The sequence below is a fragment of the Scomber scombrus genome, chromosome 13 (genome assembly GCF_963691925.1).
Source record: "Scomber scombrus chromosome 13, fScoSco1.1, whole genome shotgun sequence".
In the NCBI taxonomy this organism is placed as follows: Eukaryota; Metazoa; Chordata; class Actinopteri; order Scombriformes; family Scombridae; genus Scomber; species Scomber scombrus.
The window spans coordinates 21,289,857-21,317,071 of record NC_084982.1 but is presented as its reverse complement, the minus strand read 5'-3'; the positions used below and the strand labels follow the sequence as shown (position 1 = coordinate 21,317,071).

At 38.0% G+C, this 27,215-nt stretch overlaps 1 protein-coding gene across 1 annotated transcript in view; it reads left to right on the top strand.

Annotated features, from left to right (window-relative positions):
- The first annotated feature begins 11,810 nt into the window (after positions 1–11,810).
- The window catches only part of lrp1bb (low density lipoprotein receptor-related protein 1Bb), a 194,308-nt gene continuing 178,903 nt past the window's right edge, over positions 11,811–27,215 (top strand). Inside the window, exons 1-2 of the mRNA XM_062431318.1 lie at positions 11,811–11,835; positions 13,842–13,964. Of these exons, the coding sequence (XP_062287302.1) occupies positions 11,811–11,835; positions 13,842–13,964 (148 nt within the window). The remainder of the gene's footprint in view (positions 11,836–13,841; positions 13,965–27,215) is intronic.

Below are 27,215 nucleotides of genomic sequence, written 5' to 3'. Positions count from 1 at the left end.
CACTCTAAATTTACTTGATGTGAAGCAACCTCAAGTAATTATTCAGGGGTGGATGTTACGAATTACAGCTACTCCAGTTATTGTAATTAAGTCATTTTTTTTAGATACTCTTATGAATATTTTTACCTTGCTACTTTTAAACTTTTAAAACCATAACTCACTACTGAGTAGGCCTACTGTTTCAATTATATCCAAACATTTCATTTGCATTGTTGTATCCAATAAGGCTGTCTACATATTGCAAATGGGCCAATGAAAATCATTAAAAAAAGAAACAAACAAACATGCATCAGGCGCAGGTTTGGAGAGGCGACCACTGACCACAACTAAGGAGTTGGGAATAATATAGGTAAAGCAAAACATCAAACATCCTCCAGTCAGAGTCCAGCTCCTGCATGTGGTGGCTTCTGCCAGTAATCCACCAGCTACTATCCAAACTACAGTACCAGGCTGGAGAGACCAAGGAAGACCTGCATGTCATTGGTCCTGCAAACTGGCCTGCAGAGGTGTTTTAGAGAAATGATGGATGATCAGCAATAGCTGCAGTCCTCTTACCCCTCTTACCCAAGTTCAAGACCTCCTGGACTAATACAGTAGATCAAATGTAATAGAGGGTGGTAAGGTGAAATTTTGTCAAAGATTCACATGGCAAGCCTAAAGGTTGTTAGTTATCAGTGAGCTCCCCATAATACCAAAGTATAATTTAAGTGTGTGAATGTGTGTGTTCATGACTATTCACAGACATTGAAATAACACAGCACCAAAATTGTGCTGTGTACCTGCAATCACAGGCTTGATATACATGAAACATCTGTTATAGTTAATCTTTTTTCATTTCAACTAAAATAAAATACACAACAAGAGCTTTTGAAAAAATATTCATCCTAACATAAAGGAGACCAATCATATTGGGCTCTTAGATTGGTTATTTTCTGTGGCTTCAGTTTGGATCATTTGAGTGGGTATATTTGCTCAAAAGATTTGAGCTCATATGAGACACATTTGTTTTCAACTGCACGTGGGAAGTAGCCAAAGAGTCTCTTTATCCTTGATTAAAAGCTGTGTTTTTAGAACCATGTGCCATGTAAAAAAAGTTTCTTTCAAGCTTACCTAATACTAAAAGGTGACGTGAAAACACAGCACACCACAGATTGGCCAGTCATTTATCTTGTTGATGGTTTTCGGTTTCAGAGTAAGCTTTTCACCGCTTCCTCTCCTCTCTCTCTCTCTCTCTCTCTCTCTCTCTCTCTCTCTCTCTCTGCTAAGCTGCCATATTTGAAACACAGCATTCACAAATGAGGAAGATACAACACAGATTTGTCCTGTTGTTCTTTATATTTACTGCTGCATGAGTTGGAAGAATGAGGAGAAATGACGTGGAGGAAAATGAAACCAAAACTTAAGAGCTTCTGTCTTTCCAGTAAATCACCTGTTCAGTGTTTGATGGTTATTTATTTTTGCTTTAGAACATAACTGCTGTGATATAATCAGAAAATAATGCTAGATTTCTGTCATTTACTCGCTTTATCTTTCTCAGGGAAAGCTTTCCACCGTTGTCTCAGCTCACTGCTCTATAGTTTATTCAAAGTTTATTAATATTGAGCATGTCGCATATTCAAGTTGCACCAATTTCACATTGCACTTCCTTGCTTCCCCAGCAACACACCCGCCAAATTTGAAGCAGATCCAATGAACAATTCTCGAGATATGCGAAGGACATATATACAGAGATTGCTTTCTTTATAAGAGTGATTACAAGATTAAAAAAACTTTAAAAAAAAAAAAGCTTTTAACATGCGAAATTCCTTAAATTGCCTTAGTTAGATCCGTTCATATCTTTTATCATTTATTAGAGAAATTTGTTGAAAGAAGATATTTTCTGCGTGGATACATCATCTTTTAAAAAATAGCTAATACTCTGAGTACTTTTCGAGAAGAATAGCTTTACTTTTAACACCAGAAGTTTTACTTGTAGTTGAGTAATACCTCAGTAATGTAAAGGTACTTCTATTTGAATACATATTTTCAGTACTCTTTCCAACCACTGATATTACTAAAAAAGATATTTCACCTGCTGAGTCTTTTCTTCAATTTCACACCAGTGAATAAAATAATAATTTCCTTGAATAAAAGTGAAAAAATACAGTATTTCAATTTAATGGAGATTATATTCTTTCTTGATATTATAATGTCAAAGCACCATTTTTCTCTACAAGGAATTCATGCCATGAATGAGTGTACCTGTCATCCATTTAAAGCATTTCCTACACAGTAACATGATGGCAAAATAAAGGGAAAATCATGGAAACACCATTTAAGAGATTTGAAAATTGGAAAGTTTCTGTATTTGTGCATGTAAAATTGCTGTCATATGCAACATCTGCCTGCATAGGTATGTGTCAGTTAGCTATTGGGTTAATCAGTAAGGTGATCTAGTTGATATATGACAAATCCTGTTTGGCTTGGCATGCTTGTTTTCCATTATGTAAGGGAGTATTAGAAGCTATATATCAGTATAATAGGTTACAATAGAAGTTTTGACTTTTGGACTCTCCGCTACTAATTCTGTACAGTTACAAGACAAAACTACTGTGCTGCTGTAACTTGTTGTATTACAGGTGTTGAACACTTGGAGGAGGTTGATGGAGGGTGCTGTAGCAATGGACGGCACTGGAATGAGTGCTGTACAACGGCATAAATATGATTAGATGTTACTTGCTAGGTGAATGAGACAATGATTGTGAGGTTCAATTGAAACAGTTGATGACAATCAGTCAGTACAAGTTTGACTTCAGTGCTCTGCCACTCACTTCATTAATTATAATTTAAATTTTTTGTAGTTTTGCTAATGAGAAAAACAAACAATTGCCTCTAATGAAATTGATTGGACAATTTTGTACCACACATTAGAAAACAACGCAGTGGCTCTGGCCTGTATTTTCTTCAGTTCTTGGGTTCATTTCACAGTTTAACAGAGCCGCAGTGCTTCCACTAGTTAATAAGGCTGTTTTGTATTACGAGACACATTGGAAGAGACATGTTTTCCCTATTTCTAATGGAACAAAGCTAATCTGATCTGTGTAAGCTGACTCCCAGCTGTGCAAGTTTGCTGAATTCACTGAGGAGTAAAGTGGAAAAACTTAAATAAAGGGCAAGTCCATCTTAATCACATGTTTCTATGGTCTGGAGGCAGGCAATGAGACAGAAATGTCACATTAGGAATGCAAAGGGGTTTATTACGCCATATAGACAGTTAAACCAATGTGCCATTTGCTGATTTTGGCCTTTTATACATTTGCCCTTTTTCAAATATTGTATTTTGGATAGTTCATGTACATTATCTCATTTTCACAGTTATAGTCAATTGTAAAATATGCCATATTGTCCATTATTCAGTCATAATAATAATAATAATAATAATAATAATAATAATAATAATAATAATAATAATAATTTATTAGTAATAAGTTTTGCTTTTAAAAATCAATAACTTCACGAAGATGTAAAGCACTATGCCTGCAGCATGATGAATTAAGTATTTATACTTGATTAAAATCAGCTCCAGTGGTAGACTACAGGAGAACAAAAATCTAACAGAATCTTGTTTTCTGCCATCGTAAATTGTGTGTGTGTGTGTGTTTTAATGTTTTCATGTGGGAGTGTATACTAGTGTATTACCCATTCCTTATTTTGTTTCTCCTATTGATATTATAACAACACTTAAAATTAATCCCCCTATATACCACAGTGTCCTTATTTTTCAATATTCCAATATAAATGATCTTCGTTTAGGTGTTGTAATTTAATACGTAGGCATTTCTCTTATGAGCTTTTGTAATGCTCTATTGTTGAGGCACTGTTACAACTTTCTGTCTTCTGGATTTACATTTATTTGTATTGATTTATTTATATTTTAATAAGGCAATATAAGACATTTCAAGGTGTGTATGGAGTTGTTAGATAATGAACAGCTCACTTGCTGTCTGCCAAGGTACAGTGAGGACCATGAGGGATGTGATCCCTCACCGTAACAGCTCTCACTCCACTTCGATAATGCAGTTTAATCTGGAGGCTACACCCACTGCACTGACATGCCCCACAGAGTATCATCCAGCATTGGACAGACTCAGTGGAAACCTTGACTGGCAGTTCACCCCTGGGTGATGGCAAAAACCCTGTCTGCTTAAGCAGCTATTACTCCACCTGATTGGTAATCATGACATGGAGTGGGGTATAAATCCCTCAGACTGCTGCTGGTTAAGATGGAGGTCTTTGAAGGAACATGGTTATTAGGTGACCTTGGATGGAGCATGGAAATAGGGCATGCAAGGGGAGGCTGGGGGGGGGGGGGTTTCTATTATTGGCAGTATAATGACACATTCTCATGCAAATGAAATTCACATACGTAGGCTAGATTCAAACCAGGGAACAGTTCAGAGCCCTTAAAAATGTGTTCAATGATTTCTAAGAGGACTATACTATCTCCATCATGAGGTGGGGCATTGGCAAAAAAAAGAGCATTTTATTTGCACTAATTGAAATGCATGTGCATCCTGTTTCAAATTCCTATGTGGTTTTGTGTGAACACTGGGGCCTGTCCCAAGAAACAGGTTTACTGAGTTATCCGGGCAACTTTGCTGAATCAAAAACAGTTAAAACAATGGCTGCCCACACACTGAAGTAACGCTGCCAAAAACCTGACCTGACTTAGCACAGCTACTAATGTTTAAGCCTTACATCTTTATTAGGTGCAGTATACCCAACATGTGACCCAGCAGACTACTCCATGGGAAAACATTTTGGATCTCAATAATATGTTCAGTCATGGGCTGAATGAAGATTTTGATATTTTGACTTTTTTGTTGTTGTAAGGATTTAATCTGTTTTAATTTTTTCTTTATGTAAGGTTAAATCTACCATTGATTGATGACTCTGTTAAATACATTATATTACTCAGGACTAAACCGTTGTCTTTTAAAATAATAGTCACAGTCATTCACTTATCAATATATGTGGGTTGATTGTTAATTTATATTATAACTAACTGTAATTAATATTTGGGTTCAATTAAGCCCCCAATCCTGTGTAAAATCATCATAGACTCCTTTTTGATTCCATGTTGAGTATACCTGATACAAATGTAGTGTGGAAACTAGCAGCCAAGGCAAATAAAGTATTTGGGGCCATTAATTTAGTGTGCTGGCAGTGTGCTTAGACGAGGCCCCTGGTATGATATTCCTTGTTTAAACAGCATGGATGTAGTGCTGCAGCCAAGAAAAGCTAGCATGGACCATAGGCTTTACATAAAGATGGATGTAGTGAGGTGTGATGTCAGCCATTGGTTTGCACTGGAGCTGGTTTGAAGCCTGGCGTTGCTGCTTATGGTCAGTGCTATCTTTTACATTTGGAGGCAGGACCTACATGCAGGGATGTTGTCTTTCACTCTCTGGGATGCTACCAAGTGTCAATCATAGCCGTCAAATCAGTGCCCACATGGCAGACATCAAAGCTACTATAAGTCTTTAAATCTTACTAACGCAATGAAAAGGTTGAAAATGACTATCACCACTCATTAGAGGGCCTAAATTGATCGTTTTAGACCATAATAACTAAATGAAAAAATGTGTAGAGAGAAGTTGATGCTTTTTGAATGTGAGTCAATTGGAGCCAGCATCGAGCAGCTGTCAATAGCATTGCACTTTAAGGTACTTCCACATGGGCTTTAGCCTCAAGTTGTAGTAGTCGCCACTTGGCATGGACACCAGTATTAGAGATCCTTCTTCTCACTTTTTTTGGTAAAGCACCAGACATAAGTTAATGTGGTAAACATGATAAAAAACAACCAATTTGTTTACTGATCTCATTGCATTGCTTATGTCTAATACACACAAAAAAAAAAACTCACATTTTAACTAAATACATATACATATTTTGGAGCGCCCTGGTAGTCGAATGGTTGCTTCACTGCCACATAACTGCAATGCATATTTTAATAATATACACTGTATCTATGTTTACCCTTATATGTTGACTATTGAAGTGGTTTATGGATATGTTAATTGGACTTACTGTAAACACATATTTTCAACCAGAAAAAAAGCGTTCATGTCAATCACCTGCAGGATTTTCAGGAGGATATGTGGATTTTTTAGGCTCTGATATCTCGGCAACATCACAAACTGCAGAAATGTCTCAACACAAGTAGTAAACATAACACGAAATCTTGATATCGACTGCCTGAGATACTAAAAATCTGTCCTGTTTATAGGTGCCTAGTACAGTCAGCTACACTCACAAGCGAGATATGTGCTATATTCTTTAAAATGATTGATTTTATATGTATAGATATATACTGCATGAGTTTAGATGTAAGCATTTTGTACCAATAATAATAGTAGTAATTGTTTGTGACCTTCCCCCGTTAAACTCTCTGGAAGATGCTTCAGGTCCATATTACAATACCACTCGATTTAGAAACAGCTTTTTTCCTTCAGCAGTCAGAACACTTAACAACCCTTGCTAGCCATCCTTGCCACAAGATCTCATAAACTGACCTGAATGCTCTGTGTGCACTTGACTGAACTCAGACTGGACTTGATGCACTGGCACATCAATCACTGTGCTGTGTCTGTTGGGCCGCTTGATAAGCTGGGGAACTGAAGTGCACACACACACACACACACACACACACACACACACACACACACACACACACACACACACACATACACACACACACACACACACACACACACACACACACACACACACACACACACACACACACACACATATATATATAGTACATACTCTCGCATTCATATTTCCTTCTTGAGTGTGTCATTGTAATGGTTTATTGTGTCGGGTCTACTTGTTTCAGTCTTTATTTTGCACTGGAACTGAGCTACTGTTCTGTACCAAACAAATATCACCAACACTGTTGTGTGGCAATAATGAAGTATCTATATATCTAAAGCAAATCACGTTAATGCTGTAAGTCACAGGTACTGACTTGGTGTTCTTCAGAACAACAGGGTGAATAGCAGCCAGCAGGGTAAACAATGTGAATCTGAGCAATGTGAAAGAATTATCAAGAACAGTCTTAACTGAAATGGTGCTATTTTAATATGTGTTACTGATGTGCAAGTGTTTCTGCTTTGATCAGCACATCATCTCTTCACATACACCTAAGCTGCCGATATATGTGTTTATTGGACAGTGCACTTAATTTTGAGCTATGCAAGTTAAAATGTTAATATTCTCAACATCACCATAATGATGAAAAATACTAGGAAAATAAGTTCCAGGGTGAAAATCACTAAAATTATCTCTAATGTTCTTAAATTTCATAAGATAACTTCTCACTGGCATTTGAAACCACCAACATGCCATTCCACATGGAAATGATTCCTTAAATATGTTTGAGACCACTGTTAATTAAATAAGTCAGCCAGTAACACCTCAATTGCCCTGCCTCATTTTACTGCAGGCGTGTTCTTGCACGTTGGATACAGTTAAGTGTTACATATTTAACTTGGTTCAAAAACACAAGAGAAGACCTTTAAAACTCTTTCCAGCTGTGAGAGGACTCCACATCACACATTTTACAACAGTTACATTTTACAGTCAAATAGATACTGTGGATTCAAATCTCTAAACTGGCCCAAACTATTACATCACACTTCAATTCCAGGTATTAAAATCACTCACATAGTTTGAGGCTTACAGACCTAATATGTAATATTTCCATATAAAATCAAAAATGATTAGACCTATCTTATATATTTTGTTGAATTATGCGCTTTGCAACGTCATCAAACTCTATCTATTGTTATTGTTTTAATTGAGAGACCCCTAGCAGCAGAAATGACATGCTGTGTGTTTAACTGGGATGGAGAAACTGGGAGGGAATTGGGAGAAATTTAGAGCCTACATTTCTGAGACAAAATCACATGAATCGTCCATCCATGGCAACCTCTATTTTTTTTAATACCTTCACTCAAATCTTTCCAACATGCAGCTCAAAAAACATGCAGTAAACACTACTCCAGTCAAACTCATTAATAAAACCTTCAAATAATCCTTGTAATGTAGTTTCTCTGTGAATGCTGTGATCTGTAACACATTGCCTCGCATGTGGAGTAAAAGGGCAGTAAACAGCGCACAGCTTAAGATCAGTCTTATGAATCATTCATTGTTTACTGGCACAGGGATTTATGCCAAGGAGTAAGAGGGCATTCTACCATTGTCATCCAAACCTTTAATATGGTGCTCCTTTTTAATAATTTGTTGACATGCCCCCTTCTGTTGTAGAGAAAATAAAAGTGACCTCGCACTGTGATGAAGGTCAGGCAGTATCTAATGAAGGCCCCAAAGTCCTACAGCATTGATTTCTTGCCCATTTCATGGCTAGAATGCAGAGTTGTTCGGCGTTGCCATGAGGGATGGCCTCCGGTACGAGCTAGCTTTTCCCAGAGTCAGTTTTACCCAAACACAATTACTTTTCTCTCTTAGTACATCATTATTTTTCTGTCTCCCTTCTTGTAACACAGCTCCCTATCTTTGACTTAGTGATTTCTATTAATTCCTACATTCCTTTGCAGGATGTAGTTGGAGTAGATTCTGGAGTGCTGCAGAGCTGACGTACACATATAACTGTGGGCACGCGTCCAGTGGTGCCGTGACATTCTCAAATCGTTCATCAGTGAGCAGAGTCACGGTACTCTCTCCAGTCTTCATATTCTGATCAGACTTGACGTGGATGGCATTTAAGTCTAAATACCACATGGCGTATGTCACTTCCAGAACTATAGTTGTAATAAAGATTTATTATGCAGGTGTGAGGCATCATTGAGATGCATCGCGCTACATTGAATCTTTTGTCAGATTAAAGATATGAAGATTAAGGGGGAGACCGCATTATACTGTTGTTATACTTAATAACCTGCTTAGTTTGGCTCATAGCCTGTGCTCATCCATAATGCATATGACCTGCAGCTGGCCAGGACACTAAGTCTACTCTGGCAGTGTGAGAGTGAAATAAAAACAAAAAAACACTAATTTATGTGCATGTACATGGGTGGGGTTGGACTGAGGTTTGTATTTGTGTGTGTGAATTTGTATACCCATGTGCACATGTCCTCAACAACTTGTGAAACATTTAAATGTGCTGTATTTTAAACTGTAAATTTGAGTTACACAATGTAAATGTGTGGGAAATGAGTGGGATATTCTATCCTCATATACTCAGACTGAAATAAATCATCAGTTTGACATTACTTTGTTGTAAAACATTTTGATTTACGTCTTTGGAAGAGCCACTTTCTTTCCACCCTTGCTGTCTAAATCTACTTCATACCATAATTTTACACATTTCGCAATTACCTAAGAAGCTGAACTTGATGCATTTGACTTTCATTTTTACGTGTAGGTGGTTACCCTCTCTCTTCGAATTTACATTTATATACTACCAATTTGTTTTGCAAGTTACATTTTATTGGGAGACTTAATTGCAGAATGCATTAAGATCACAAGCAACACTTCTTCACTACACTCAAGTCACTGAAAGTGGTCAGGGTTGAAGGTTGGCATGTGACAGTATGGGTGGTTAGGCAACAGAAGCACTTGGTATGGTTAGGCAAAGATTTTGGTTTTGATTAAATAACAACAGAGAAAACATCTTTTTCTAAGTTCTTCATTATTTAGGCCATGAGCTTTCCATAACCTTAATCAACTACGGAGAGTATTTCATAATTAAAAATGTTAATCATGCTTTAGCTTCTTTTGGCGGATATTGTATTGCTAGAGTGGATATTGTCAAGAAAGTTGAACATTAACTACATTTCCTCATTGTGTCAATCAAAAACATAATCCAAGCAGAGTTTTAAATTTGCTGTTCAAATTAATATAGAAGCAAAACAAGTCTTGCCATGCACCAGTTAATGTCAGTTGCACACTTGATAACTCATTAACCATTTATGGAGCACATTAAACAGCAGATAAACTTACCTGCTAATGTCTCTTTGGTTTAGATACTATTGTGTACCAATACTAACAAACCATTGTCTGTCCATGTCTTTTAAATTAAGTACATTGATTAAGCAATAAGTGGATTAACACAAAATTAATCAACAACTATTTTAATTATTGATTGTATCATTTAAAAAAAAAAAACATTTGATGACTTCAGGACACTGTGATAGATATTTTTTCTGATGTTTCATTGACCAAACAAATAATCAATGAATCAAGAAAATAATCAGTTTAATTGATAATAACACAATAAGAGTCACTTGAAGCCTTGTAAGCTGCAGCTACTCAGGCTGCCAGCTGCTGTCAATCATTTACAGACTCTGACTACCAAACCTATAGCTGCTGAGTGGAAAAGGAGTATTTATGATATTTCCCTAAATACTTTTTTCCCTTTCTTTTGATAAAAACAAAACTATTAACAATTAAACAGAACACTGTCTTTATTTTTGACTGCAAAAACAGTTCACTAAATATCATTTCAGTTGAACTTTAAGAGACATTTTTGAAGATAATGTTTCTCTTTGTGATCGGATAAGTGTAAATGTATATGTGCATGCTTGCACATTCATGTTCAGTCATGTTTTCTCTTTTCCTACACTTATTGGGTTATTGAGTGACCTTATGCCCTGAATGCGATATATACCTAATGGGCAATCACTTCCCTGTCAAGTTCACACAAAGCGTTCAATGTAGAACTGAGCAACTTGGATGAACTGCAAATAGCTTCTTTCTTCTCAACCTGCAACTGTACGATAGACCCTTACTGAGGAGTATTCTCAGATTTGCTTTTTTTCAGATGTGCAATATAGCTGGTGTGTAATTCACCACTTTGCAGTACTGTTTCTTTTATAACACAGGCTACATTTGAATAGGCCTGTGGCTTACGACTTATCCAGTGTACCATATTGTGAACTGTGTGTCTGATGCAATTCAGAGGATTGTAATGCCTTAGTGGTTTGTAGCTTACCTCATTGGAATATAATATTGTTTAGAAAGATAAATGAAGACCTAAGCCCTCATGTAATGCAGAGTTTAATAGGACTGAGCACATATGAGAATGGATGACATTGCAAAATGCAGGATCAAGAGATTTGTTGTGCTATCTGAGTGTTCATTTTGCAGTATACTAGATTTGTTGAGTAATTGGGTCAACACTCTGAAATTCATACCTCATCTCAAGCAACAAAACTTGATCAAAATATATGCTGCTGCAAAGCGGGCTGGCTGGTTTTCCTTCAGAGGGTTTGGAAACCGTCTTCACTGTCTTTCTGCCTCCAAATAACTCTTTGTTCCTCTGTAAATCTGGCACATTTCAAAGGCTCAATGGCTTTAATGAGCCACAGTGTTGTGCCAGTGGTGGCTGTTGGGTGACAGGAATGAAGCTCGTGATAATGTGCCCGGCTGAGTGCCACTGTGCGTTTCCCACTGTTATGGTAATGGGACCAGTTTGGCTTTCTTCACTCACTCAAGGTGGCTGCTGCCTTTTTTGTTTAGTTTATTTGCTATTCCTTTCGTCACCTCTTCTTTGTTGTTTATATAGAATTACCAGCAAAATACATAATACTGTGTAAAACTGCACCTTCATGTATCTTTCACATGCAAATGCAGTGGTATATGGAAAAGGAACACAAAAAACAAACAACAGAGTGGCACAATAACACCTCCTCCCCTCCTCCCAGGTGGTGTCAATGTGAGGCTGAGTGGAGAAAGGAGAGATGAATTGACATAAGAGGTCATTTAGTTGAATCATATTTGGCCCCTCAGCTTTCAAGGTGAAGATGAAAGGAGGTGGAACATCAATAGGTAACTGGGCTGCTCCGAGGTCCAGGGGCCATGCCTTTCATGGCTTCCATCACTAGCTGAGGAGATGGCCCTTCTGTCGCCAACCTTCTGCTTTTCAATGGTAATCAATTTAGCTTTAAAGGAGAAAGAGACATCCCTTTAGACACTTCAGCAAACTGAGCATACCTATTCCAACTCTAAGCCCAGCATGTGTTTACTGATGCCTCACTATTTATTAAGTGGAAATGTAAATAATGCAGTTGACGTACTTAACTCATATACAATTCGTGCATTCTGTTGTAAATAACACAGATTTAAAAGTGCCAGTGTTTAGACTGGTGTGCTTGTTTCTGACATAGAATTAGATATGAAATAATTATTTCAAATTAAATATGAAATAATTAATTCTGGGCTGTAGTTAATGTCACAATATTGTGTGACCCCAAGTGGATTTTACCGTTAAACAGTCATATCATGCACAACCCATCGTATTATTAAAGGCTGGTGCTGTTTAATATTCTTTTGCCGTGATAATCACTATGCATCAAGGTTGACAGCATGTTTGCTGAGATCACAATATTGTGCTGTTTGGTGATGATTAAAAGAAGCACGTTTGACTGCAGCCAAGTATCTTGGCTTAGCACAAAAATGCTGGGTGTTATGAAGTTAGCAGTGTTTTGGAAAAAAAAAACATTTGGCAAGATACATTTTTTATGTTGGTGCCGTTCCACTGTTTAGAGGCAAAATAATGATCACAAACTGATTCCTCGTGCAATAGGTTATCCTGAAATGCCTTTTATTTTTTCCTGCTCAGCATGACATGCAATTTCTTTATTTTTTTTCTTCTTAAGGTTTGATGGCTTCAGTGTGCAATTTGAAGAATGTGCATCTTTAAACGTGGAAAAAAAAGCTTTGAATATTTCAAAAGAGACCTTGATTTAAATGGTAAGATTTCAGATATATTGCATCAGTGGGAATAGAAGAGGTAGAATGGATGAGATGTTTGACCTTTTCAGATTTGTCCCCGGGTAGTGAATTTGCTGGAGGGTGCCTGGGCAGGGAGCAGCAGTGCGTTGAATTATCACTCCCACTGTTCAAACGCTGCAGACCTGATCTCCCACTTGCTCCACTCCCACCACTAATGGGTTAGGAACACACTGGGAAAAAGATGGAGATAGAGAGAGAAAAGACAGTCTGTTTGATTGTCTGTGGGTTCAGCTTAGAAACAAATTACCGTTTTTGCTCAGTGCGGAGGAGAAGTAGTGGTAGGTCACATTGTGATGTCAAATCTTTAGCGAAAGCTTGTGTCATTCTGCAGTATGATCGAGTTGAGTCTCTTGACAGCTACCGGCAGGAAACATGTCAACACTTTGACGGATGCTTGCTATATTGAAAGGCTATGATGACTTTTTAGTTGACTGAGCTTTCACTGAACTCCCCCCAACCCACCATGAAATAAAAGCACAACACCAAGGAGGCGAAAAGATAAGAACAAACTTGCCAAACTGCTTTTTAATAGTCCGCCAAGGCGCAAAGGACATCATGTCTTTGTTAGAGGAGAGTAGCTGTCAAAATCACAATGCCTGGGCAACGTCTGTGCCTGCTGCTTTTGGTAGCTTTTTAATCTTCTGAAGAAAAAAAAAAGGTGTGACCTCCTGTTTTGGCAAAGAATTGTGGTTTGCAAAAGATACACCACTGACAAGGACATACTCTATTCATTGTCAGCCATTGCACATTTCTGCCAGCACATACAGTTTGGAGCCACAGCTTCTTGAGAAACCTTGGCTTTATCCATGTTCTATTCAGCTGTATGCTCCCATTGATGATTATATAATGATAATTTTCTTGCATCAATGCCTCTTCACTAAAGCCATATACTGCATGTGCCCCAAGTGGAAGCCACTTCCTCTCCACTCACACTCATGCTCATGTTTTCGCGTGAAACATGCGATCCACTTGTTCACTTCTATCACCTCATGCTGCATCTCTTCTTTCTCTTTTCTCCACCCTTTCCTCATTACATCCAGAAGCCATCTTGTGTGACGTAGGGGAGTTTCACTGTCACGACCAGCAAACCTGCGTCCCAGAGGCCTGGCTCTGCGATGGTGAACCTGACTGCCCCGATGCCTCAGATGAAACTGACAAAATGTGTAAGTCACTCATTCCATCCATTCCTCACTAATGTAAAACAAATGAGGTACCACAGCACCACATGTTAACATGCATCAAGTGATATTCCAACCAAAAGGTGTTCTTTTTAGGATCAAACACTCCCCCCTGTAGGTTTGAAAGGTGTTGGAAGTCTGTGGTTTCCTTCGTCACAGAGAACAGCTGCTGTGGTCATTTTAAGACATGAAGCTCCCTCACATCTTGTTTATAGTTGCGCACCTTAGAAGCATGCTACAAACAGAAGCAGGGTATTTAACTATATCTTAGTAAAAATTATGAGTGTCTTCACATTGAGGTGGGCAGCAGGGAAGAGGACTATGCTGCAGGAGTGGTGAGAAAGTAGTACATAGAAACTGGCATAAATTATGGTTAAGCACAGCTGCCGCTCTCCGTGTTCGAATGAACTTTTAATTGCCATCTTTCAAGCTAACAAATGCATATGTGTTTACTATTAAGATCTCTTTGCATCAAATATTGCATCACAATATCAATATTTTACTTTAATGTCTGTTTTATCGAAACAGGAAATGGCACAATGGTGTGTAGGGCTGAAACTAACGATGATTTTCATAAATGTATAATATGGCTGTTGTTTTCTCAATTACAGTTAGTTGTTCAGCTGATAAAATAGTGAAAAATGTTGATCACTGTTTCCAAAATCCCAAGATAAAGTCCTCAGGTGTCTCTTCTTGACCCAACCAACTGTCCATAATGCAAAGATGTTCAGTTTACTCTCATACAAGACTAAAGAAATGAGAAAATATTCAGATTTGAAAAGCTGAACACAAATAATTTGTTGACATTACTTTGCTCGAAATGATTAATCGATTATAGAAAATAGCTGTTGATGAATTTAATAGTTGGCAAATAATCAATTAATAGATTAATTGATGCAACTCTAATAGTGTGCACTAGATGATTAAAGCTAGGGTATGTAGTGTTGTAAAGCTAGCAAGAGAGCTAGCAAGATTTGAAAATATCACCTCCTCCTGCCTCCTCTAAATTCCTCCCCCTCCCGTCAGTGAGTCCGTCCAAGCCACGCCCCACCAACTCTGTAGTTCTGCAGAGAAGTGTGCTGTTTTTTTCCGTTAACAGCGACAGGTGAAGACCGCACGCGCGAAGTAGGCAGGGAGAGAGGGGGGCGGATGCAGAACTAGACATGAAGGCACCTGATTGGTTTTTGCTTTTCGGTGCGAAGAGCATGGATTGGTCGGAGTTTTATCAGTCCTGTGGCTGTCACAGTGGTCTGATTTTTTTCCGTTCCTTTTTCTAAAGTCATAATGTATTGATACCTATGATAATAGAAGGACCATTTCACCCAGTATAACAAAAAGTGCTTCTGAACAATATAACATACCCTACCTTTAAGTCTGTTATTCTCTTTTTGCATGCATTAATGAATTAATTAACTCTCAGTGCCAGACAGACACTATGTTCATGCTACGTATAATGACAAACTGAATGCTGGAAATTGACTCATACCTGTGTAAAGTCCACAATTTCCCCAAACTAGCATTTCAAGGCCAGGATTTTACTGCTAGGTGCATGTTGCTGTGGTGTTGTGCACATTGTAGAGTTATTTATCCAACAGGACACAATTTGACTACTACTGCACTTACTCCCAAGAGAAGGGCGCCACAGACACAGTAGATAATTTTAGAAGACTGTCAGTCTGGCTGAAAATGTGTTATTATTGAAAATGCTCTATTATTCTGTGAAGAATGAAGAAAGTGGATGTGGTGCATTATGTTGTGAAAAATCTGCTTGCCAGATCCCACTGTAGTCACGAAAAGCTCCACTTGTCCTTCACATCAGAATAGGTTGTGGAATGCTTGCTCTCTGCTATTATTATTTACACACCTCTAAGTCATAGATTTCCTTTAATGGAAAAACAGAGCAGCAATTCAATATTATTATGAGCTGAATTAAGATTAGATTGTCATGATGACAATCTCATCATGAGTGTGTGTGTGTTTTTGTGTGTGTGTGTGTGTGTGTGTGTGTGTGTGTGTGTGTGTGTGTGTGTGTGTGTGTGTGTGAAGCCGCCCCCCGCCAAAAAAAAAGAAGGACATTTTTACAAAACCAAATTATTAGAATTCAGGCTTTAGTATAGGCTTCTCATCAGTATGAGTTATCGGGTATAATTAGGGCTTTATAGTTTTGGCAGTGACATCTGTGCATAAATTGACCACAGGGTGCAATAATTATTAATGCCTTAGGTTGCAAAAGGTCATTTATCATGAAGGCTGGGGTTGGGAATGCTTGCTGCAGAAAGAGGTGAAAGCCTCGCTGCTTATGTCAAATTTATATAATTTCAGTCAACAGCTGTTCATGGTTGTGTGCACGCTCTCTAATGCAATAGAAAGGAGGGCAACAGTGTGTTCTAACATAAGGCAAGGTAACCCCAAACCCTGTGACCATAGATTGGAGTCAGGAGGTTTTGAAAATAGATAGAAAGATATGATGAGATTGATAGTCTAGAAAAAAAGGAAAAGTAGACATTGCCCAACTGTTGCGTATTGTCCCTTGAAAGTTTGTTGAATGTAAATGTAAGTTGCTGTAAGGGTTTGCTCATTGCTACAGTGTCAACCCAGCTATGACGATCTCGTGTTACCCTTGTTGACTGCCTTGTTCTAGTTATTCCACATGCTTCCGTGCCAGAAGACTTTTGTGTTTTTGGAGGAGCATTTTCTCTTTTAAACCTCACAGCTGCTCTCTGTAGGCTTAGCAAAACACAACATATTCATAAAATAAAATAATACAATGAAACTGGGTACACTGGGGACCTGGTAGTTGTTCCCATCCCCATCAGATTTTTGACATCTTCTCTGATCGCTCGTTTCCCTGTCACCTATAATCCTCTGCTCGCCCTTTACGAACAATGTTTCAATATAATAGATATGATATAACCTCTACATAGTTGCTGTGGGCCAAGTCGTATAATCTCCAGAAGGCAATTCATTATCACTACGATTAATGTTGGCTCCATTTATTTACAATGCCTAGAGAAAGAAGACCTTGCATATTCATCTAAGGAATTCCACAGCTCATTATCATGGATTATGTATTGATAGAAAGGGGAATTAGATCAGCTTTGCCCTGCAGAAGACAGGATTGGAATGTATCCTGCCTACTTAAAAGAAAGCAAGGGCTGCCATAACCTGTGAAAAAGAGAAAATCCATAAAGGATTACAAAAAAATGCACAAGATATTCAGCACGGTGTAAACCCATCAGTACTTTGATTTAACTGTGAGTATTTTGGTTTATGTATCATACAGAAGAATTTATTACCCTAAGAAAAAGGCAAGGTAATACATTACACTCCTGTCGTCTAGAAATATAAAAATGTTGGTGCCACTGGTGGCCTCTCTTCTCCCCACTCTGCCTTGGTCAGGGAGATGTACTCACTGCATCTTCAGGGCCTGTGGAGGGGGGGGGGGGGGGGGGGGGGGGAGAAAGTGAAAGTGGCCTTGGATTGCAATACCTAGAGATTGGAAGGAGGCACCGTTTTATCCGCTCAGCCACTGGCCTCTTGGGACTGGACAGCTGACGACAGTTATTCAGGGAGCTGGAAAAAAAAAGCAGCCTGCCTTCAGGAATGACTAAAGTAAACCCAGCGAAATGGCAATTCTTCAACTATTAGATCAAACAAGCACCTTCTCTGCAATAAAGTGTTATTCCTTTGCTGTGTTATTGGGATACCACAGCATCTTGTGTGGTGACAATAAAAGAGAAAAGATTGAGAACGCCTAGAGTAGAATAATCACATGTTTAGTTGCATCATACTTACAGTATAAGGGAGTCTAAATGTCAAGGCGCTCTGGGGATGTACAGATCTGCTGTTTTGCTGCACATTTGAGATAAAGTGGGACAGCTATGATTCACTTTCTCTAAATATATTTTCTATTTTCATTTAATTTAAACTATCGGTGCTAATGGCTGTCAGCATGCAGCATTCTCTCTGTATTTATGCTGCACGATCACAAACAGTGTCTTAGAACTTAAATCCCTCATAAATCCTTCAGGAAAGGATTTCATGGACTTTTGGCTTGTCTCAGTAGTGCTGCCATGAGGAGCTTTGTGAATCTGGTGGACATGTAGACCACTGAATCCTCTGATTGAATTGTCACTCCCAGAGGAAAAGACAATAAAAGGGGTCAGCGGCTGACTTCAAAAACACGGTCACAGAAGCTGTGTTTCATGGCTGTGGCTTGGCTCGACCCAATCAACACTAATGTTGATCTCGGTGTCCTCAAGGCACGGGGGAGGAGAACTGTTCAAAGACTGCTCTCTCTGGGGTTCTTCCTCTTATTCCCCTTTCGTCGACAGGGGAGGGTCTCCCTATGCCTTTCTCTACAGTCCAGGGATCTTTTTTACTGAGCTCATTGGTATCCTACAGAGGCCTTAGAAACAAGTAGTATGATAAGAAAAACAGCAATAAAAGAAAGAAAATTCTTCCATGATCCAACACAGGGGCGCAGTGGGTTACTATGTATGGAGTATGTTTTAGTCACGTCTTGTACAGATCATACCACATAAATAATCATTTTGGCATCTTTTATGCATCTATTTATCTTTCATGTCATGAGTATAGTTTGTAAACATGTTGTCTTCATATTTTGTTTTTCTGCTAAAATGTTTAAGAATATTACTTTCTGCTATTTTGTCTTGAAACTTAATGCGTACAACATGTATCTTAATAGCATAAGAGCAGGAAATACAACTTATTCAAGATGTTGGTCAGTCGATTTATACTCCAGAGTGTTTATATGGAGCTTTTTTCCTATCTTTATTCAAGAGTGTGGTCTTTCAATTTGAGAGCATGATTTATCGATTTCACGTTCAGATTCTGTAATGCTTTCTCTTAAACCCTTCCCCTTGCACTCAAATAGCTCCTGCTTGTGCTTAGATTTGCTCTGCTTCTTCTCAATCTGTATGCTCGCACTCAGATATATTGTTTCTTGCACAGATTTCCTGCTCCAGCTTTAGCCCTTTTCCTTGCACTCAGGCTACTTCTGTACCCTCGTAAAAGTTGTGCTCTTTGATTTCTGTTCTATGCTCTGATTTTTTGTGCAACAACTTTGTCAAAATCCCCCAAATGATAGAAGGCCAGGTGTAGTGTTGGCCAATGAAATGATCCCTGCCTCCTTGCATGTACGTTCACTTAACTTCTTGGAGCGTCCCATATAGGCAGTTACTCTTTAACTGAGTTCATCCACTCCTGCCCTCTAGAGCTATATTAAATGCAATACATCCTTTGCTTTCTTTATGAGTTTTTGAATGAAAGGACAGTTAATATATACCAGTGCTTGTATGGTTTACTATAATAGCTACATATAATAGTAGCTTTGTAGCACACTGGCCTCATTGGTGTGCTAGAAGAGAAAGACAGGCACCATTTGTGGGGTCTTCATTTTTTGGTAGTTGGGTGGCCAACATGACAAATGAAGTATCAAACAAATCATGCCGTTTATAATATTCATGATAGTTGCAGTTGATGTCACTGAAGTAAATGTGACAGTGGATTGTGATTTAGATTTTATTTTGCCTCTAATAGCTTTATTCTTTGAGGGGGTTATATGTTGTTTCAGCACTGTACGGTGAAATCTTCTTACAATAAGATGGATTCATCTGACTATATTTGACCAATAAACTTGAAATTTTGATCAAGAAGTACATTTCTTAGATGTTAAATTTATATTGCTATTTAAAAACCTGAAAGTAGCTGGCAAAGCCCCTATGGAAATGCAGCTTAGAAATGCAAAATATTTGGTCTTGTCTGTGATGAACCTACAGTAGCTATAGTCAGTGTATTTCAAGCTGCCGATCAACATCCTGCAGGGTATTTTATCTGGCAAGTCCCATATTGAAATAAATGCATCACAAATGTGTCTAGTTCCCATGAGAATTGGTGCCAGTAGGATGGAGGTTTAGGGGGTAATGTAGCGTAGCACCTTGTTATTGAGCTGAAGGACAGGGCCTTTTGCATTATGTAACGTTTATTTTCCTTCCTCTCCATCTCTCTCTCTCTCTCTCTGCAAAGGTATAACCTTTCTGTCGACTCATCAAAAAAAATAAAAAATAAAATGCAAACTTGTCATTACTACAAATGCAGCAAGTTTCTATGTTGGCATCACCTCCAATTATTATGAGAATTATGCACAGAAAGATCCAGACTCTTTGAATGTCTATATGAACCCATTAAATCTTCATGATCTGCCCAAGATATTAGAGAGCCCACAGGTTATGCAAATTGGATATCATGTCTGGTTCCTTAGGCCTGCGTCTGACACCTTCATTTGATTTGAGATCAAATGCAGCACATTGTCCTTTGCTATCAATGCATATAACCTACCACATGAATCTTAAGCATCATAATCTGCTTTTTTTAAAAGCATCAAGCTTTGAAATAAGACTTTTTAATTTGTTGTTTGTCTCCCTCTCACCATCTACATTTGGAAGAAATATTATATACACTTCCTCTGGCTTGTGCCATCTGTTTTACCAGTAGTGTCAATAGGCGGGGAACAGACACAACAAATAGTATGTGTGTGCGCGTGTGTGTACTTGTGCATTTGTGTGCTTGGAAACATTCATTCCTGTGAAGGTAGTGTGTGCTTCTGTCTCTTCTGTCAAAATGTGATAGTTTTATCAAGGAGCAGTCACCTGTTTGCTCTTAAAATATAATTTCCTCACATTCAGTCCCCTGCTTGCTGCGTTGCCCGCATTTCTGCAGTTTAACATGTTTTTATATGTTTGAGCATTCGTCTAACTCCAGGAGAAACCATTAGTGTGAGAATGCATTTCGTTGCCTGGTGACAATTTTGCACCCGCACCATGTCTCATCCGTGTCAGTAGTGATGCACTGGGAGGAGCACATTACTGCTTTGTCTTTACTCTCAAAGCCCCCCATCTCAACAGTTAAGTTGCACTGACACACTTTCCTTTTTGTATTCCCTCCTAGTACAAGTATTGTAAAGGACAGCGCCTCAGCTTGTCACCTGAGGAATCAATGAAAAGAGCATATTTTAAAAACTTGACATGCTTGCTGTCATGGAACCAGTGTGACACTGGAGTAATAAAGTCTACATTATCTCCCTGCTGCTGCAGTTGAAAACATAGCATCACATCGTAATGAGCTTTAACTCCGAGCAAACACACTGACACACACTTACCATGACACCCAATGAGAATAATAGCCCGTAAGATCACTATGATGAGTGCTGTTCATCCCACTGCTCGGACTTGACTTTCAATGAGCATGAATCAGTGACACTGGCCTTTATTTATTTATTAATCATGAATAATGGCTAGTCTAATACATAGTGAAAGGGATGAGCTAATGCTTTCTCTTATAGCCACTCTGTAAATAGTGGTCATAGTCCAATGATTATTTCAAGGGAGCTGGGTTGGTGCCAGAGGATATTTAGAGAAAAATGCATGTCCTCCCACTCACTGTGTGTGTTATGCTCTAACCATGGTCCTCATTAAAGATGCCTTCCAGCCAAAAAAATGACTTATTTACTTGCTTATGATCCATTGATTTACTCTATAGGCCAGCACACAAATTTAGGGCCTGAAAACCCATTACATAGTGCAAAATATAAATAAAATCAAAGTTCAATAAAACTATTATAATTTAATGGAGGAATCCAAGTCCAAGGCAACTGCTTCTCAATTTTTATTTGAAAGACATATGGTTAGGTTACAGTGTACTCACAATTCAAACCACAGTCTGCTCCCTTTCCTGCCTGCATTGAAGATGTGGCCTTCATACATCTGAAAAGATCATTCCGATCATCATAGTTTGAAAAAACAAACAAACCACTTTGATTCGTCAAAAAATATTGCAATATAAGTAAGTAAATAAGTAACGTTTATTTGTACAGTACCTTTCACAGATGCAAAATCACAAAGCGCTTTACATAATAAAAATATGTTATTAAAGGCAATATTAAAAATATCAATCACACAAACAGCACAGTGCTCACCAAGTTACCATAACACCAACAACAAACAAAGTACAAAAATTCCAAGACACATGCAGAAATGAAAAGGCAATAAATAAAGTAGAGTGTTTATTCAGACAGACTAACCAAAAGTGTGCCTGAATAAAAATGTTTTCAGCTGCTTCAGTTCAGTGTCACAGGAATCTAGAGATTGCAGCACGAAAAGCACAATCACCTTTTTGTAGTGTGTTTCAGGGATAGCCAGTATTTTTTGTTCAGCAGATTGAAGAGTCTTACTGGGGTGTTTGACCATGCAAGGCTTTATACAGTAGGTTAGCACCAGTATGTCAAAGTGGATGGATTTAATAGTGAGCAAGGATAAAACTGGTGTGATATTTGATCTCTTGTTATTTTTTGTTAAAAGCCAAGAAGCTCCATATTGGACGGTTTGGAAATGGTTCAGAGAAGCTTGATTTAAAGAGGGGAAAAGAGTGTCACAATAACCTAAATGACTTAAAAATAATTTGAATTGAATTGAATTGAATTGACACAAAATAAAAGTATGAATTATCATCTCCATTTCAACCTTGGTTACCAATGTTCCTCAATAAATATTAGCAAAATATTAAAAAAAGACTCTTTTATATAGTTTTACAGTTTTACAATTAATTACTGAATCTCAAGTTTACTAGCTTATTGTTATCTGTCATTTTCTTAGACAATTACCCAATAATGACATTGTCATCAAAATCTAGATCTAGAAATGATCTAGATCAATGTACAAATTCAATATTATGAAAAGCTGAATACTTTCCTAAGAGTACATTTTTATACTAGTGTGCTTCACTTACCTTTAATAAGGATTTTCTGGAGAAAGATACAAGGACTGGTTTTGAAGGTGTTTTTTATGGAGTGGTGACCAACCGAGAATAAAAAAATATAATACTGCAACAAGATAAAAATGTGGGAGTGCTTAGGGGTACCTTGAGTTTTATTATCCAGTGTCCTTTCACAAGATGGTTAATTTATAACCATGAACCGTACTATATATATATATATAGTATGTTTCATCCTTGGGTTGTCTTAGAAAACCAAACAGATTTTACCCTACAAGTTTTCTTTTCTTTAACTTATCACACCCTTCCTGCCCTTTTCGTTTTGGACCCCTAATCACGCATTTATTACATTCTTGGTAAGGGCACAACAATTTCTTGGTTATTGGGTAGAAGGGATCACAGCAACCGACCCACAGATAATTATCACCAGGCTAAACAATTCCCTAAAGCTGCGTGCAGCGTTTTCGCACCAAATGACAGACAAAGTTAGCGACTAGCTGGTGAACATAGTGGAGCATTAAGCAGCTAAAGAGCCAAATATTTCCCTAAGGAGGTTTAGGTTATGGTTATGAATGCTAATGTCGCTCCATGTCTGCTGGATCTGTAAGCTAATACTACGCTTCTACAGTGTGCTTTTGATAAATTAAATGGCTATCGTGCAAAGTTGCAATCTTTTTAGTATGAAATCCCTTCTTTGCGCTTGCATAGAGAGTGTTTCCTTGCTGAGCAGCAGCAGAGGATAGTAACACAAAGCTGGAACTATACTTTAACCATAAATAGAAAAATCTTCCTGCATGGAGGTTCTAAGCTAAAATCATATCAAACTGAGGTCTGTATGCTGTGCGCCTGTTTGAACATTTAGTATCCAAAGTGTTGAAGAGCCATCCGCACCAGCAATGTTGTGCAGATTGGCGATCCAATGACTCTGTGAATTTACCATTATGGCATGATGGCATGATGAAATTGTGTTCAGTTCAGGCAAACCTATACATCATAATCTCATTACACTAATGATATATATGGTTCAACGACATCACAGCAATTGTGTATTCATGTCTATAATGAAAGGATGCTGGCGTTAAAGACAACTCTGTATATTATACTGTTAATCAGATTATTCCTCTCAGTCAATATTGGTTTTAGCCTTTCTGACTACAATATACTGTATGTATTATTCATTTGAATCTGGCCCCAGAACAATTAGATTGAAACATTTGCATAATGGTTGGTCACAAAAGCATCTCTATTGACCAATTATGTTGTTGTTTTCCAAATAATGATAAATTACGGTTTTGTGTATGGCGCTTCATAGTGTAGTTTTACTACATTTCATTGTCCCAAGGCTGTTCATTCTTCTCCGTGGAGTGATGTATTCATCCTTTGTTATACAGTAGAGAAGGAATGTCATGGATGCTAACACCTGGCCTCATTCCACTGCACACTGGTGACAGTAACCCTGCCTCTCGAATAAATTTGATTGAGTACTCTGCATAATATACAGAAAATACTAAGCCATTGCACACAGATAATTAGATGTCGGAGGGTCCAATAAGCTCTGTATACATTATTTAATTACTTATGCATTCACTTAATGCATATGGTATATAACATGTTGCAAATTATATTGATTTGCTTTTCTGAGGGGGTTCAGTGATACCATCTATTATGCAAGCGTAAATCACTAATTTTAAATATGTTATGCAAGAAGGAGAGAAATAGAAATTAAGGTTTTGACATCAGGACAGAACGATTTACAGGACATGTATTCAGTATAAATAGAATAACCTACAGTAGATACAGTAATAGTATAGTTAGATAGTTAGATATAAAGTCAGTATTCACATTACAATTAGTTATTCCAGTAAAGTTCTGTTTCATTATTTTAGGGATAGGCTGGTTTATTAGATTTTGTCTGAGAGGCTTAAGATTAGTTTTTGCTCTGCAGTCAATGGAGAGACTGATTTGGCATGTGTTAGCTTGTTGGCTTGAATTTGGCCAATGTGGGTCACATCTGCCAGAAGAAGAGGAATGCACCTTCCTGTAAATCCAAAATTGTTTCATCAACAAGTTGTGTGAGCTAGCACTGGCTAGCAAGCATCAGATAAGGCTACAGTGAAGAATCACTTGGATTTGTTGAGAGTTGTGAACCATGCAGCTTCACTAAAGTGAGTGACGCATGTTGTCACCTGGGCTCGCTGTTGATAGTCAGCAAACCTCCAAACTGTTGGCTGACTGCTGAACAGAATTTAGTAAAATAAAGTTTATACAGTCCATGACAGTGTGCACACAGCAAAGCAACCATTAGCAACATAGATTTCAGAACCATGGACAGTGAACAGCAACACTGATTCCCTGTACCAACCCAATGACACTGTCCATGGTTCTGAATTGTCTGTTGCTTATGATGCTGTGTGTGCACTGTCATGACACAGCGTGTACACAGCATTACATGAAATTGCATTCATGGTAAATTTGCATATTGACTGCTGAGTTGGTAAATCTACAGATAGACAGATGGTTAACTCTGCATAATGACAGCTGTGGCCAGAATAAAATCAGTTGGCAGAGACCTATTTTAAATAACTTACCCTTTGGTGACTACATTACTTTAAAACAAAGTCCATCCTCCTGTCCTTTTGGATGAAGTAGTTGATGGTGCAACTGGTCCATTGCCTTTAATTTCATCAGCAATTCCTTTTTGATGGAAATTAAGGCCAAGACTGACAATTAGGCCTGCCCAATCGTGTTCCACAAGTAGGTTTTTATGCGTTTCAGGACAGAGAATGACCTCTTCACATAGGCAGTGGACGCAGGGATTATGAGGATGAGGCATGTGACAGTGCAGACTTGTGCCTTTCTTTGTTTCAGTTCTTTTTTGAGGAAAAACTGATGAATGTCAGTTGGGCTTTTACCTGCAAAGTCAGACATGCCATATATGATGACAAGTGTTGGGAATGAACTGATTTATGCTCCACGGCTCTCCATCAAACTTGGAAGGACAGTTTTGGGAAAATGGTTACCGTTATGCCACAACTGTTGTGGATCCTGAAGGGCCAGGACCACCAGCTTATTATGCTCACTAAAGCGGTCAGCAATCTGTGTTAGCATGGTGTCAATTACATTGCAGTGGAGATCCTGTGCCATGTGCAAATATCCCTTTGAGACCCACAGAAGGCAAACCAAAGCCTGGGTTTTTTCATAGACCCTGGCAAACTTCCCTTTCACCTTTTCATTTATTCTGTGTAGCTATCTAGTCTGTTCAGACAGAATGGATATCAAAACCGTTGTTTTGGAGAATTCCAAAAGCAATATCCAAGTAAACCTGCATGGGAGAATTTCAACCAAAAACAGGAATCAAAGCTTGCAAGGAGGATGTGTCCATCAGCACAATAGACAGTGTCATCATCAAAATCTGTGTTGTGGTCTACAATGTAATGGAACATGTAGGAGAGTTACATGGCTTTTATCTTACATAAACAACATATATCCCTTCCTTTATATTTGTTTTAATATTAATACTATAATTAGTTATTTTAATTAGTTCTTTAAATGTTTTATTGGTGTGCATTCTCCCTCACTATCCAATTTCTTCATTTGTATTATTATCATTACCATTATCATCATCATTATTATTATTATTATTATTAGTAGTAGTAGTAGTAGTAGTATTATTATCATTATTATTATTATTATTATTATTATTATTATTATTATTATTATTATTATTATTATTATAATTAGTGTTGTTGTTGTTATTGTTATTGATTATGTTGTTATAGTCATCATTATTATTATTCTACCTCTCTCAATTCCCTGGTCTTTTCTGCCACTGTGCACACCAAATGAGAACTTAAACATCAGCGAGTAAGAGCTACCTGTGGAAGCCTACACTGGCAAATATCATCCAACAGCTCGGTGCGCTTTTCTGAGTAGTTCAAAAAATAAATCGCAAATTGCACTTGCTTATCTTGGAGGCTCCTTGTGCTTTGACAAGATTCAAAACATGGGCACAACAGTGAATGAAGACGGCCTTTGGAATGGTTTCCTTCACTTCCTTTCACTTGCACCCCATTGAAACCAGATGACATAATGGCAGCTCCATCATAACACTGAGCGACCACTGTCAACACAAACACAACCCTGCAGTCATGTAGCTATGGCCTGTGCTTGTCTGTCTTCTGTTACATCATCATACTTGGAAAATAAAAGGTCTTTCACCCCATCTACAGTGACATAGCAAAGCACATATGACATTTGGGTCACGTTGCTAATGTCTGTTGAAACAACAGACAGACATTAGTAACAGAATGAAACATCCAACATGACAGCCACAAAAGGTGCCTTCCTCACCGCCCTCCTTCATGCTATCTGTTATAACAGTAGCAATGACCCTGATCAAGTCTTTCTGAATCTTTGATGATGTGCCACTGAACACCGTTCATGTGA